This window comes from Tachypleus tridentatus, chromosome 4 (assembly GCF_004210375.1).
Source record: "Tachypleus tridentatus isolate NWPU-2018 chromosome 4, ASM421037v1, whole genome shotgun sequence".
Classification (NCBI taxonomy): Eukaryota; Metazoa; Arthropoda; class Merostomata; order Xiphosura; family Limulidae; genus Tachypleus; species Tachypleus tridentatus.
The window spans coordinates 117,929,618-117,942,652 of record NC_134828.1 but is presented as its reverse complement, the minus strand read 5'-3'; the positions used below and the strand labels follow the sequence as shown (position 1 = coordinate 117,942,652).

Below are 13,035 nucleotides of genomic sequence, written 5' to 3'. Positions count from 1 at the left end.
TGGAGCCTCAAAGGTCCCCAGATAAACACCACAAAACCAAACAACTCACTACAAATAATATCACTGACATTCTGAACCAAAATTACCCACCACTATATATCAAATTCCACTGATTACTCACCACTATACAGCAAATTCCATTAATTACTCACCACTATGTAGAAAATGCAGAAATATACAAAAAATTTCAATTTTTTAACCTATGATATTACCAAACAAAAGTATAAAAAAACCTTGCTATGAATAACAAAGTTTTATAATGAGTTAGTTTTCAAAGTATCAGAAAATTTCTTACTATCATGGACATAGTGAATATATATGTGAATCAAACTATGTATGTGACCAAACTAATAAATACAACATGACATCACATGCAAAAATCAATAAACCCATTTCACACGTCTGGTACTGAAAATTCACTCAATTAGAAAAATATCTACAGTATGAGCAAACTACCATTTCTTTAACACAGGACATAATTTTAATTAAAAGTACTATCTTCACATAACATGAATATGACTTTCACTAAAACTGCTTGTAAGGGTTTGATTAACTTTATCGATGTAAATGTATGCACTAAAAATGGAATTGTTAAAACAACTATTATTTTTTCAACAACAGGTACAACTTTTAATATACCAAAACAACAACATTACAGTAAGTCACTACTCTCTAAACACTTTTCTTGTGCAGTATTTTTCAGAAAAAAAATTTTTTTAAGAAAATGTTCACATTTTTTGAAATTTTTTTTCAATAAGGTATGAAAACTATGGTTAGCAATTACTAACCCAAACAGCCACCTGTATGGATGTATTTCTGCTAGTTTTTATCACTACATACAGTAATTACTGACAGGACAAACCTATTGGAGTCTATGAGATCATAGCGAGGTTGAGGGTCTGAATCATCATCATTAACATCATAGCTGGCTTTAGGATCCTAATTAAACAAATACAGAGAAGAGATGTATTACAAATACAGAGAAGAGATGTATTTAGTACTTCATACAATTTGCTTTGTATTTTCATATTAGGTACAAAAAAACACTAAAACTTTCTGTCAAGTCTTTGATGATGCTAGGTGACTAAGTCAATTATCTATTTCAATATAACTGGCTACCTATGATCATTAATTAGAGTCCTATAAAATAATCAACTGATGTTTCCAATTATTCATGTTTTATATCATTACAACAATCCACTAAGAATATCAATTAGTGTCCAATAAAATAATCAACTGGTGTTTCCAATTATTCATATCTTAGATCATTACAATCATCAGAGTATCAATAAGTGTCCTATAAAATAATCAACTGGTATTTCCAATTATCCATGTTTTATATCATCACAACCATTCACTAAGAGTATCAATTAGTGTCTTATAAAATAATCAACTGATGTTTCCAATTATTCATGTTTTATATCATCACAACCATTCACTAAGAGTATCAATTAGTGTTCTATAAAATAATCAACTGGTGTTTCCAATTATTCATGTTTTATATCATCAAAACCATCCACTAAGAGTATCAATGGTGTCCTGTAAAATAATCAACTGATGTTTCCAATTATTCATGTTTTATATCATCACAACCATTCACTAAGAGTATCAATTAGTGTTCTATAAAATAATCAACTGATGTTTCCAATTATTCATGTTTTATATCATCACAACCATCCACTAAGAGTATCAATGGTGTCCTGTAAAATAATCAACTGATGTTTCCAATTATTCATGTTTTATATCATCACAACCATCCACTAAAAGTATCAATTAGTGTTCTATAAAATAATCAACTGGTGTTTCTAATTATTCATGTTTTATATCATCACACCCATTCACTAAGAGTATCAATTAGTGTTCTATAAAATAATCAACTGATGTTTCTAATTATTCATGTTTTATATCATCACAACCATTCACTAAGAATATCAATAAGTGTCCAATAAAATAATCAACTGGTGTTTCCAATTATTCATGTTTTATATCATCACAACCATTCACTAAGAATATCAATAAGTGTCCAATAAAATAATCAACTGATGTTTCCAATTATTCATGTTTTATATCATCATAACCATCCACTAAGAGTATCAATGGTGTCCTGTAAAATAATCAACTGATGTTTCCAATTATTCATGTTTTATATCATTACAACAATCCACTAAGAATATCAATTAGTGTCCAATAAAATAATCAACTGGTGTTTCCAATTATTCATATCTTAGATCATTACAATCATCAGAGTATCAATAAGTGTCCTATAAAATAATCAACTGGTATTTCCAATTATCCATGTTTTATATCATCACAACCATTCACTAAGAGTATCAATTAGTGTCTTATAAAATAATCAACTGATGTTTCCAATTATTCATGTTTTATATCATCACAACCATTCACTAAGAGTATCAATTAGTGTCCAATAAAATAATCAACTGGTGTTTCCAATTATTCATATCTTAGATCATTACAATCATCAGAGTATCAATAAGTGTCCTATAAAATAATCAACTGGTATTTCCAATTATCCATGTTTTATATCATCACAACCATTCACTAAGAGTATCAATTAGTGTCTTATAAAATAATCAACTGATGTTTCCAATTATTCATGTTTTATATCATCACAACCATTCACTAAGAGTATCAATTAGTGTTCTATAAAATAATCAACTGGTGTTTCCAATTATTCATGTTTTATATCATCAAAACCATCCACTAAGAGTATCAATGGTGTCCTGTAAAATAATCAACTGATGTTTCCAATTATTCATGTTTTATATCATCACAACCATTCACTAAGAGTATCAATTAGTGTTCTATAAAATAATCAACTGGTGTTTCCAATTATTCATGTTTTATATCATCAAAACCATCCACTAAGAGTATCAATGGTGTCCTGTAAAATAATCAACTGATGTTTCCAATTATTAATGTTTTATATCATCACAACCATTCACTAAGAGTATCAATTAGTGTTCTATAAAATAATCAACTGATGTTTCCAATTATTCATGTTTTATATCATCACAACCATCCACTAAGAGTATCAATGGTGTCCTGTAAAATAATCAACTGATGTTTCCAATTATTCATGTTTTATATCATCACAACTATCCACTAAGAGTATCAATTAGTGTTCTATAAAATAATCAACTGGTGTTTCCAATTATTCATGTTTTATATCATCACACCCATTCACTAAGAGTATCAATTAGTGTTCTATAAAATAATCAACTGATGTTTCTAATTATTCATGTTTTATATCATCACAACCATTCACTAAGAATATCAATAAGTGTCCAATAAAATAATCAACTGGTGTTTCCAATTATTCATGTTTTATATCATCACAACCATTCACTAAGAATATCAATAAGTGTCCAATAAAATAATCAACTGATGTTTCCAATTATTCATGTTTTATATCATCACAACCATTCACTAAGAGTATCAATTAGTGTTCTATAAAATAATCAACTGATGTTTCCAATTATTCATGTTTTATATCATCATAACCATCCACTAAGAGTATCAATGGTGTCCTGTAAAATAATCAACTGATGTTTCCAATTATTCATGTTTTATATCATCACAACCATCCACTAAGAATATCAATAAGTGTTCTATAAAATAATCAACTGTTGTTTCCAATTATTCATCTCTTAGATCATTACAATCATAAGAGTATCAATAAGTGTCCTATAAAATAATCAACTGATGTTTCCAATTATTCATGTTTTATATCATCATAACCATTCACTAAGAGTATCAATGGTGTCCTGTAAAATAATCAACTGATGTTTCCAATTATTCATGTTTTATATCATTACAACAATCCACTAAGAATATCAATTAGTGTCCAATAAAATAATCAACTGGTGTTTCCAATTATTCATATCTTAGATCATTACAATCATCAGAGTATCAATAAGTGTCCTATAAAATAATCAACTGGTATTTCTGTTTTATATCATCACAACCATTCACTAAGTATTTCCAATTATCCATGTTTTATATCATCACAAATATTCACTAAGAGTATCAATTAGTGTCTTATAAAATAATCAACTGATGTTTCCAATTATTCATGTTTTATATCATCACAACCATTCACTAAGAGTATCAATTAGTGTTTTATAAAATAATCAACTGGTGTTTCCAATTATTCATGTTTTATATCATCAAAACCATCCACTAAGAGTATCAATGGTGTCCTGTAAAATAATCAACTGATGTTTCCAATTATTCATGTTTTATATCATCACAACAATTAACTAAGAGTATCAATTAGTGTCCAATAAAATAATCAACTGGTGTTTCCAATTATTCATATCTTAGATCATTACAATCATCAGAGTATCAATAAGTGTCCTATAAAATAATCAACTGGTATTTCCAATTATCCATGTTTTATATCATCACAACCATTCACTAAGAGTATCAATTAGTGTTCTATAAAATAATCAACTGATGTTTCCAATTATTCATGTTTTATATCATCACAACCATTCACTAAGAATATCAATAAGTGTTCTATAAAATAATCAACTGTTGTTTCCAATTATTCATGTTTTATATCATCACAACCATTCACTAAGAGTATCAATTAGTGTTCTATAAAATAATCAACTGATGTTTCTAATTATTCATGTTTTATATCATCACAACCATTCACTAAGAATATCAATAAGTGTCCAATAAAATAATCAACTGGTGTTTCCAATTATTCATGTTTTATATCATCACAACCATTCACTAAGAATATCAATAAGTGTCCAATAAAATAATCAACTGATGTTTCCAATTATTCATGTTTTATATCATCACAACCATTCACTAAGAGTATCAATTAGTGTTCTATAAAATAATCAACTGATGTTTTCAATTATTCATGTTTTATATCATCATAACCATCCACTAAGAGTATCAATGGTGTCCTGTAAAATAATCAACTGATGTTTCCAATTATTCATGTTTTATATCATCACAACCATCCACTAAGAATATCAATAAGTGTTCTATAAAATAATCAACTGTTGTTTCCAATTATTCATCTCTTAGATCATTACAATCATAAGAGTATCAATAAGTGTCCTATAAAATAATCAACTGATGTTTCCAATTATTCATGTTTTATATCATCATAACCATCCACTAAGAGTATCAATGGTGTCCTGTAAAATAATCAACTGATGTTTCCAATTATTCATGTTTTATATCATTACAACAATCCACTAAGAATATCAATTAGTGTCCAATAAAATAATCAACTGGTGTTTCCAATTATTCATATCTTAGATCATTACAATCATCAGAGTATCAATAAGTGTCCTATAAAATAATCAACTGGTATTTCCAATTATCCATGTTTTATATCATCACAAATATTCACTAAGAGTATCAATTAGTGTCTTATAAAATAATCAACTGATGTTTCCAATTATTCATGTTTTATATCATCACAACCATTCACTAAGAGTATCAATTAGTGTTCTATAAAATAATCAACTGGTGTTTCCAATTATTCATGTTTTATATCATCAAAACCATCCACTAAGAGTATCAATGGTGTCCTGTAAAATAATCAACTGATGTTTCCAATTATTCATGTTTTATATCATCACAACCATTCACTAAGAGTATCAATTAGTGTCCAATAAAATAATCAACTGGTGTTTCCAATTATTCATATCTTAGATCATTACAATCATCAGAGTATCAATAAGTGTCCTATAAAATAATCAACTGGTATTTCCAATTATCCATGTTTTATATCATCACAACCATTCACTAAGAGTATCAATTAGTGTTCTATAAAATAATCAACTGATGTTTCCAATTATTCATGTTTTATATCATCACAACCATTCACTAAGAATATCAATAAGTGTTCTATAAAATAATCAACTGTTGTTTCCAATTATTCATGTTTTATATCATCACAACCATTCACTAAGAGTATCAATTAGTGTTCTATAAAATAATCAACTGATGTTTCTAATTATTCATGTTTTATATCATCACAACCATTCACTAAGAATATCAATAACTGTCCAATAAAATAATCAACTGGTGTTTCCAATTATTCATGTTTTATATCATCACAACCATTCACTAAGAATATCAATAAGTGTCCAATAAAATAATCAACTGATGTTTCCAATTATTCATGTTTTATATCATCACAACCATTCACTAAGAGTATCAATTAGTGTTCTATAAAATAATCAACTGATGTTTTCAATTATTCATGTTTTATATCATCATAACCATCCACTAAGAGTATCAATGGTGTCCTGTAAAATAATCAACTGATGTTTCCAATTATTCATGTTTTATATCATCACAACCATCCACTAAGAATATCAATAAGTGTTCTATAAAATAATCAACTGTTGTTTCCAATTATTCATCTCTTAGATCATTACAATCATAAGAGTATCAATAAGTGTCCTATAAAATAATCAACTGGTGTTTCCAATTATTCATATCTCAGATCATCTCAATTATCAGAGTATCAATAAATATCCTGTAAAATAATCAACTGGTGTTTCCAATTATTCATACCTCAGATTATCACAATTATCAGAGTATCAATAAGAGTCCTATAAAATAATTAACTGGTGCTTCCAATTATTCATGTCTTAGATCATCACAATCATCAGAGTATCAATAAGTGTCCTATAAAATAATCAATTGATGTGTCCAATTATTCATGTTTTATATCATCACAACCATTCACTAAAAGTACCAATTAGTGTCCTACAAAATAATCAACTGGTGTTTCCAATTATTCATGTTTCATATCATCATAACCATTCACTAAAAGTATCAATAAGTGTCCTATAAAATAATCAACTCTTGTTTCCAATTATCCATGTTTTATATCATCACAACCATTCACTAAGAATATCAATAAGTGTTCTATAAAATAATCAACTGGTGTTTCCAATTATTCATATCTTAGATCATAACAACCATCAACAAAGAGTACCAATTAGTGTCCTATAAAATAATCAACTGGTGTTTCCAATTATTCATATCTTAGATCATAACAACCATCAACTAAAAGTACCAATTAGTGTCCTACAAAATAATCAACAGGTGTTTCCAATTATTCATATCTTAGATCATAACAATCATCAGAGTATCAATTAGTGTCCTATAAAATAATCAATTGGTGTTTCTAATTATTCATATCTTAGATCATTACAATCATCAGAGTATCAATAAGTGTCCTATAAAATAATCAACTGGCGTTTCCAATTATTCATGTTTTATATCATCATAACCATCCACTAAAAATATCAATAATTGTTCTATAAAATAATTAACTGGTGTTTCCAATTATTCATGTTTTATATCACAACCATCCACTAAGAATATCATTAGTGTCCTGTAAAATAATCAATTGGTGTTTCTAATTATTCATATCTTACATCATAACAATCATCAGAGTATCAATTAGTGTCCTATAAAATAATCAACTGGTGTTTCTAATTATTCATGTCTTAGATCATCACAATCATCAGAGTATCAATTAGTGTCCAATAAAATAATCAACTGGTGTTTCCAAACATTCATGTTTTATACCATCATAACCATTCACTAAGAATATCAATAAGTGTTCTATAAAATAATCAACTGGTGTTTCCAATTATTCATGTTTTATATCATCACAACCATCCACTAAGAGTATCAATTTGTGTTCTATAAAATAATCAACTGGTGTTTTCAATTATTCATATCTTAGATCATAACAACCATCAACTAAGAGTATCAATAAGTGTCCTATTAAATAATCAACTGGTGTTTCCAATTATTCATATCTTAGATCATAACAACCATCAACTATGAGTACCAATTGGTGTCCTACAAAATAATCAACTGGTGTTTCCAATTATTCATATCTTAGATCATTAAAACCATCAGAGTATCAATAAGTGTCCTATAAAATAATCAACTGGTATTTCCAATTATCCATGTTTTATATCATCACAACCATTCACTAAGAGTATCAATAAGTGTCCAATAAAATAATCAACTGGTGTTTCCAATTATTCATGTTTTATATCATCACAACCATTCACTAAGAATATCAATAAGTGTCCAATAAAATAAACAACTGATGTTTCCAATTATTCATGTTTTATATCATCACAACCATTCACTAAGAGTATCAATTAGTGTTCTATAAAATAATCAACTGGTGTTTCCAATTATTCATGTTTTATATCATCACAACCATTCACTAAGAGTATCAATTAGTGTTCTATAAAATAATCAACTGATGTTTCCAATTATCCATGTTTTATATCATCATAACCATCCACTAAGAATATCAATAAGTGTTCTATAAAATAATCAACTGATGTTTCCAATTATTCATGTTTTATATCATCACAACCATTCACTAAGAATATCAATAAGTGTTCTATAAAATAATCAACTGTTGTTTCCAATTATTCATCTCTTAGATCATTACAATCATAAGAGTATCAATTAGTGTTCTATAAAATAATCAACTGGTGTTTCCAATTATTCATATCTTAGATCATAACAACCATCAACTAAAAGTACCAATTAGTGTCCTACAAAATAATCAACAGGTGTTTCCAATTATTCATATCTTAGATCATAACAATCATCAGAGTATCAATTAGTGTCCTATAAAATAATCAATTGGTGTTTCTAATTATTCATATCTTAGATCATTACAATCATCAGAGTATCAATAAGTGTCCAATAAAATAATCAACTGGTGTTTCCAAATATTCATGTTTTATACCATCATAACCATTCACTAAGAATATCAATAAGTGTTCTATAAAATAATCAACTGGTGTTTCCAATTATTCATATTTTATATCATCACAACCATCCACTAAGAGTATCAATTTGTGTCCTATAAAATAATCAACTGGTGTTTTCAATTATTCATATCTTAGATCATAACAACCATCAACTAAGAGTATCAATAAGTGTCCTATTAAATAATCAACTGGTGTTTCCAATTATTCATATCTTAGATCATAACAACCATCAACTATGAGTACCAATTGGTGTCCTACAAAATAATCAACTGGTGTTTCCAATTATTCATATCTTAGATCATAACAATCATCAGAGTATCAATTAGTGTTCTATAAAATAAGCAACTGGTGTTTCCAATTATTCATGTTTTATATCATCACAACCATCCACTAAGAATATCATTAGTGTCCTGTAAAATAATCAACTGGTGTTTCAAATTATTCATATCTTAGATCATTACAATCATCAGAGTATCAATAAGTGTCCAATAAAATAATCAACTGGTATTTCCAATTATCCATGTTTTATATCATCACAACGATTCACTAAGAGTATCAATAAGTGTCCAATAAAATAATCAACTGGTGTTTCCAATTATTCATGTTTTATATCATCATAACCATCCACTAAGAGTATCAATTAGCATTTCTGATTTTTACTATTTGTGATAATTACAAACATTAAAGTGATAAAAACATTGCCATTATGATTTCTCTTTGTTATTTTTGACAAATTCAGAGTGTTTCAGTTTAATCTGTTGATGGCATGACTCTTGAAAACAATGAACTTCTCAAAATTACAATATCTGATTTTTTTTTTCTAGCTGCCCAAGTGATTGAAATACTGGTGTCAAGTTTGTTTGTTATCATACACAAGCTCCATAAGAGGCTATCTGTGCTCTGACCACCACGGGTATCAAAATGTGATTAGTGGTGTTAAGTTCATTTTTGTTTTTTTAGTTAACTCTGAGAATAACAGACTAGTTGAATCTAATTAATTAATGAACCTAATGAGTAATCAATTAGTAAATTCCAATAACTGTTCAGCTTTATGTATTCAAAATGTGTAGTTTTCAGAAAATGTCAGGACATCTGTATGTGTTAGGATAGAGTACTCATTTGTTCTTCATTTTTCACTACCTATGATATCCGAGAATAATGGAGCATATAATAACTTTTCACAACTTTGCACTTCAAACATTCATCATGTTTCTGTGAAGGACTCAAATGAAATTTATGATTAGTAATAATTAATCGGTTTTTCACTGTAGCTGAAAATATAAATTTCCACAAATTATGAAAATTTAACTAAGCAAATTACCTGAGCTGTTTACTGTTGCCTGATAAAAACTTCAATTAATTTTCTTATTAAAAATGCTACTGAAAATATTAGGTAAGTAACAGAAAAAACTTATTGAACTGGAAAATTGAATCACCCAAACTGCTTGTGTAAGAATCAGATGCATATATTATGATCACGCTCGTTTGTAAGAAGCTAACTAAAGTCAGACATCCAAATAAAGGTGTCAGTAAAATTTCCTAAAATGCAAAAGTCAAGTAAAACGCAGACCACTCGACAAAAGACATGTCGAACTGAAACAAGAAAAAAAGGCAAAGCTAAAAACTGGTACTGAACCTCGTGGTGAAGAAAGCTTAACACAGTATCTAGAGAAATTAAAAATAAGAACAGGTACCATGGACATTCTTAGTTACCAGACAGTGCCCACCTGACTGTATTCAAAGACTAGATATTAAAATGGGAAAGAAACAAGAAGTTATTGATGCAAGGATACACAAACAATGGAGAAATCTACAAGTGGGACAGGTAAATAATGGGAAAGTATGGGACATGAATAAAAATTGTAATGACTGAGAATAAAACAGAAGATCAACCAAAAATATAAAATGAAATACATCATCACAGATACCCCATGTGATACTACATGCAGGAGAGGAGCCAGAGAACAGAATGATGGAGAAAACAAAATGAAATACAGCATCACAGATACCCCATGTGATACCACATGTAAAAGAGGAGCCAGAGAACAAAATGATGGAGAAAATAAAATGAAATACAGTATCACAGATGCCCCACGTGACACTACGTGCAGGACAGGAACCACAGAACAGAATGATGGAGAAAATAAAATGAAATACAGCATCACAGATACCCCATGTGATACTACATACAGGAGAAAAGCCAGAGAAAAGAATGATGGAGAAAAAAAAATGAAATACAGCATCACAGATACCCCATGTCATACTACGTGCAGGAGAGGAGCCAGAGAACAGAATGATGGAGAAAATAAAATGAAATACAGCATCACAGATACCACATGTGATACTACGTGCAGGAGAGGAGCCAGACAACAAAATGATGGAGAAAATAAAATACAGCATCACCGATACCCCATGTGGTACTATGTGCAGGAGAGGAGCCAGAGAACAGAATGATGGAGAAAATAAAATGAAATACAGCATCACAGATACCCCATGTGATACTACGTGCAGGAGAGGAGCCAGAGAACAGAATGATGGAGAAAATAAAATGAAATACAGCATCACAGACACCACATGTGATACTATGTGCAGGAGAGGAGCCACAGAACAGAATGATGGAGAAAATAAAATGAAATACAGCATCACAGATACCAAATGTGATACTACGTGCAGGAGAGGAGCCAAAGAACAGGATGATGGAGAAAATAAAATGAAATACAGCATCACAGATACCCCATGTGATACTATGTGCAGGAGAGGAGCCAGAGAACAGAATGATTGAGAAAATAAAATGAAATACAGCATCACAGATACCACATGTGATACTACGTGCAGGAGAGGAGCCAGAGGACAGAATGATGGAGAAAATAAAATGAAATACAGCATCACAGATATCCCATGTGATACTACATGCAGGAGAGGAGCCACAGAACAGAATGGTGGAGAAAATAAAATGAAATACAGCATCACCGATACCCCATGTGACATTACGTGCAGGACAGGAAACAGAGAACAGAATGATGGAGAAAATAAAATGAAATACAGCATCACAGATACCCCATGTGATACTACGTGCAGGAGAGGAGCCAGAGAACAGAATGATGGAGAAAATAAAATGAAATACAGCATCACAGATACCACATGTGATACTACGTGCAGGAGAGGAGCCAGACAACAAAATGATGGAGAAAATGAAATACAGCATCACAGATACCCCATGTGATAGTACGTGCAGCAGAGGAGCCACAGAACAAAATGAGGGAGAAAATAAAATGAAATACAGCATCACAGATACCCCATGTGACACTTCGTGCAGGAGAGAAGCCACAGAACAGAATGATGGAGAAAATAAAATGAAATACAGAATCACAGATACCCCATGTGATACTACGTGTAGGAGAGGAGCCACAGAACAGAATGATGGAGAAAATAAAATGAAATACAGCAACACAGATACCCCATGTAATACTACGTGGTATTAATACTAATATGAAAATAAGAATATTTAACAAAACACACACAATGAAACTAAGGATATTAAACAAAAAAAGACAGAATATAAAACTAAGGATATCAAACCAAAACCAGACAATATGAAAATAAGAATATTTAACCAAACACACACAATGAAACTAGGGATATTAAACTAAAAACACAGAATACAAAACTAAGGATATCAAACCAAAAAGAGACAATATGAAACTAAGTATATTTACACAGTACTTTAGATAAATAACCATGTGTATCAGATACAGCTAGAGAATAAAATACATTTATCTTCTTTTGAGATTCCAAAACATTTTCAGCACCAGTTTTGACTGAGACACAAGTAGTAAGTACCTTTCTTATATTACCAACAATATATTTAAACAATAAAATTTGAAACTTGCTCAATATCTTCTTCAGTTTTTCAAGCACTATCGTCCTTTATTATATAATTTTGGATATTAAACTTGCTATGACCACTATGAAATTTGCCAGCACCATGTTTAGAAACCCCTTTATTTACTTCATATATGTAGTAGAGACAATGAACATTGTAGAAAGTAAGATGCATTTCACCTAAGCTTACTTATACACAAAAAAAACTGTACATATTTTCTCTAATCTTACTAATTCTAGTAACATACCACGAAGTTGAATGTGTTCCACTTAACCTTACTTATTCCAGTAACATTATCCAAAGTGGGACATATTCCACTTAACTTTACTTATT

The 13,035-nt window shown here is 29.5% G+C and overlaps 1 protein-coding gene across 5 annotated transcripts in view; it reads right to left on the bottom strand.

Moving 5' to 3' along the window:
• Positions 1–13,035, bottom strand: part of LOC143249944 (furin-like protease 1, isoforms 1/1-X/2) — a 185,480-nt gene that overhangs the window by 95,188 nt on the left and 77,257 nt on the right. For all 5 annotated transcript variants that reach the window (XM_076500564.1, XM_076500565.1, XM_076500569.1 and 2 more), the window contains one exon: positions 863–939. In XM_076500564.1, the coding sequence (XP_076356679.1) occupies positions 863–939 (77 nt within the window). The remainder of the gene's footprint in view (positions 1–862; positions 940–13,035) is intronic.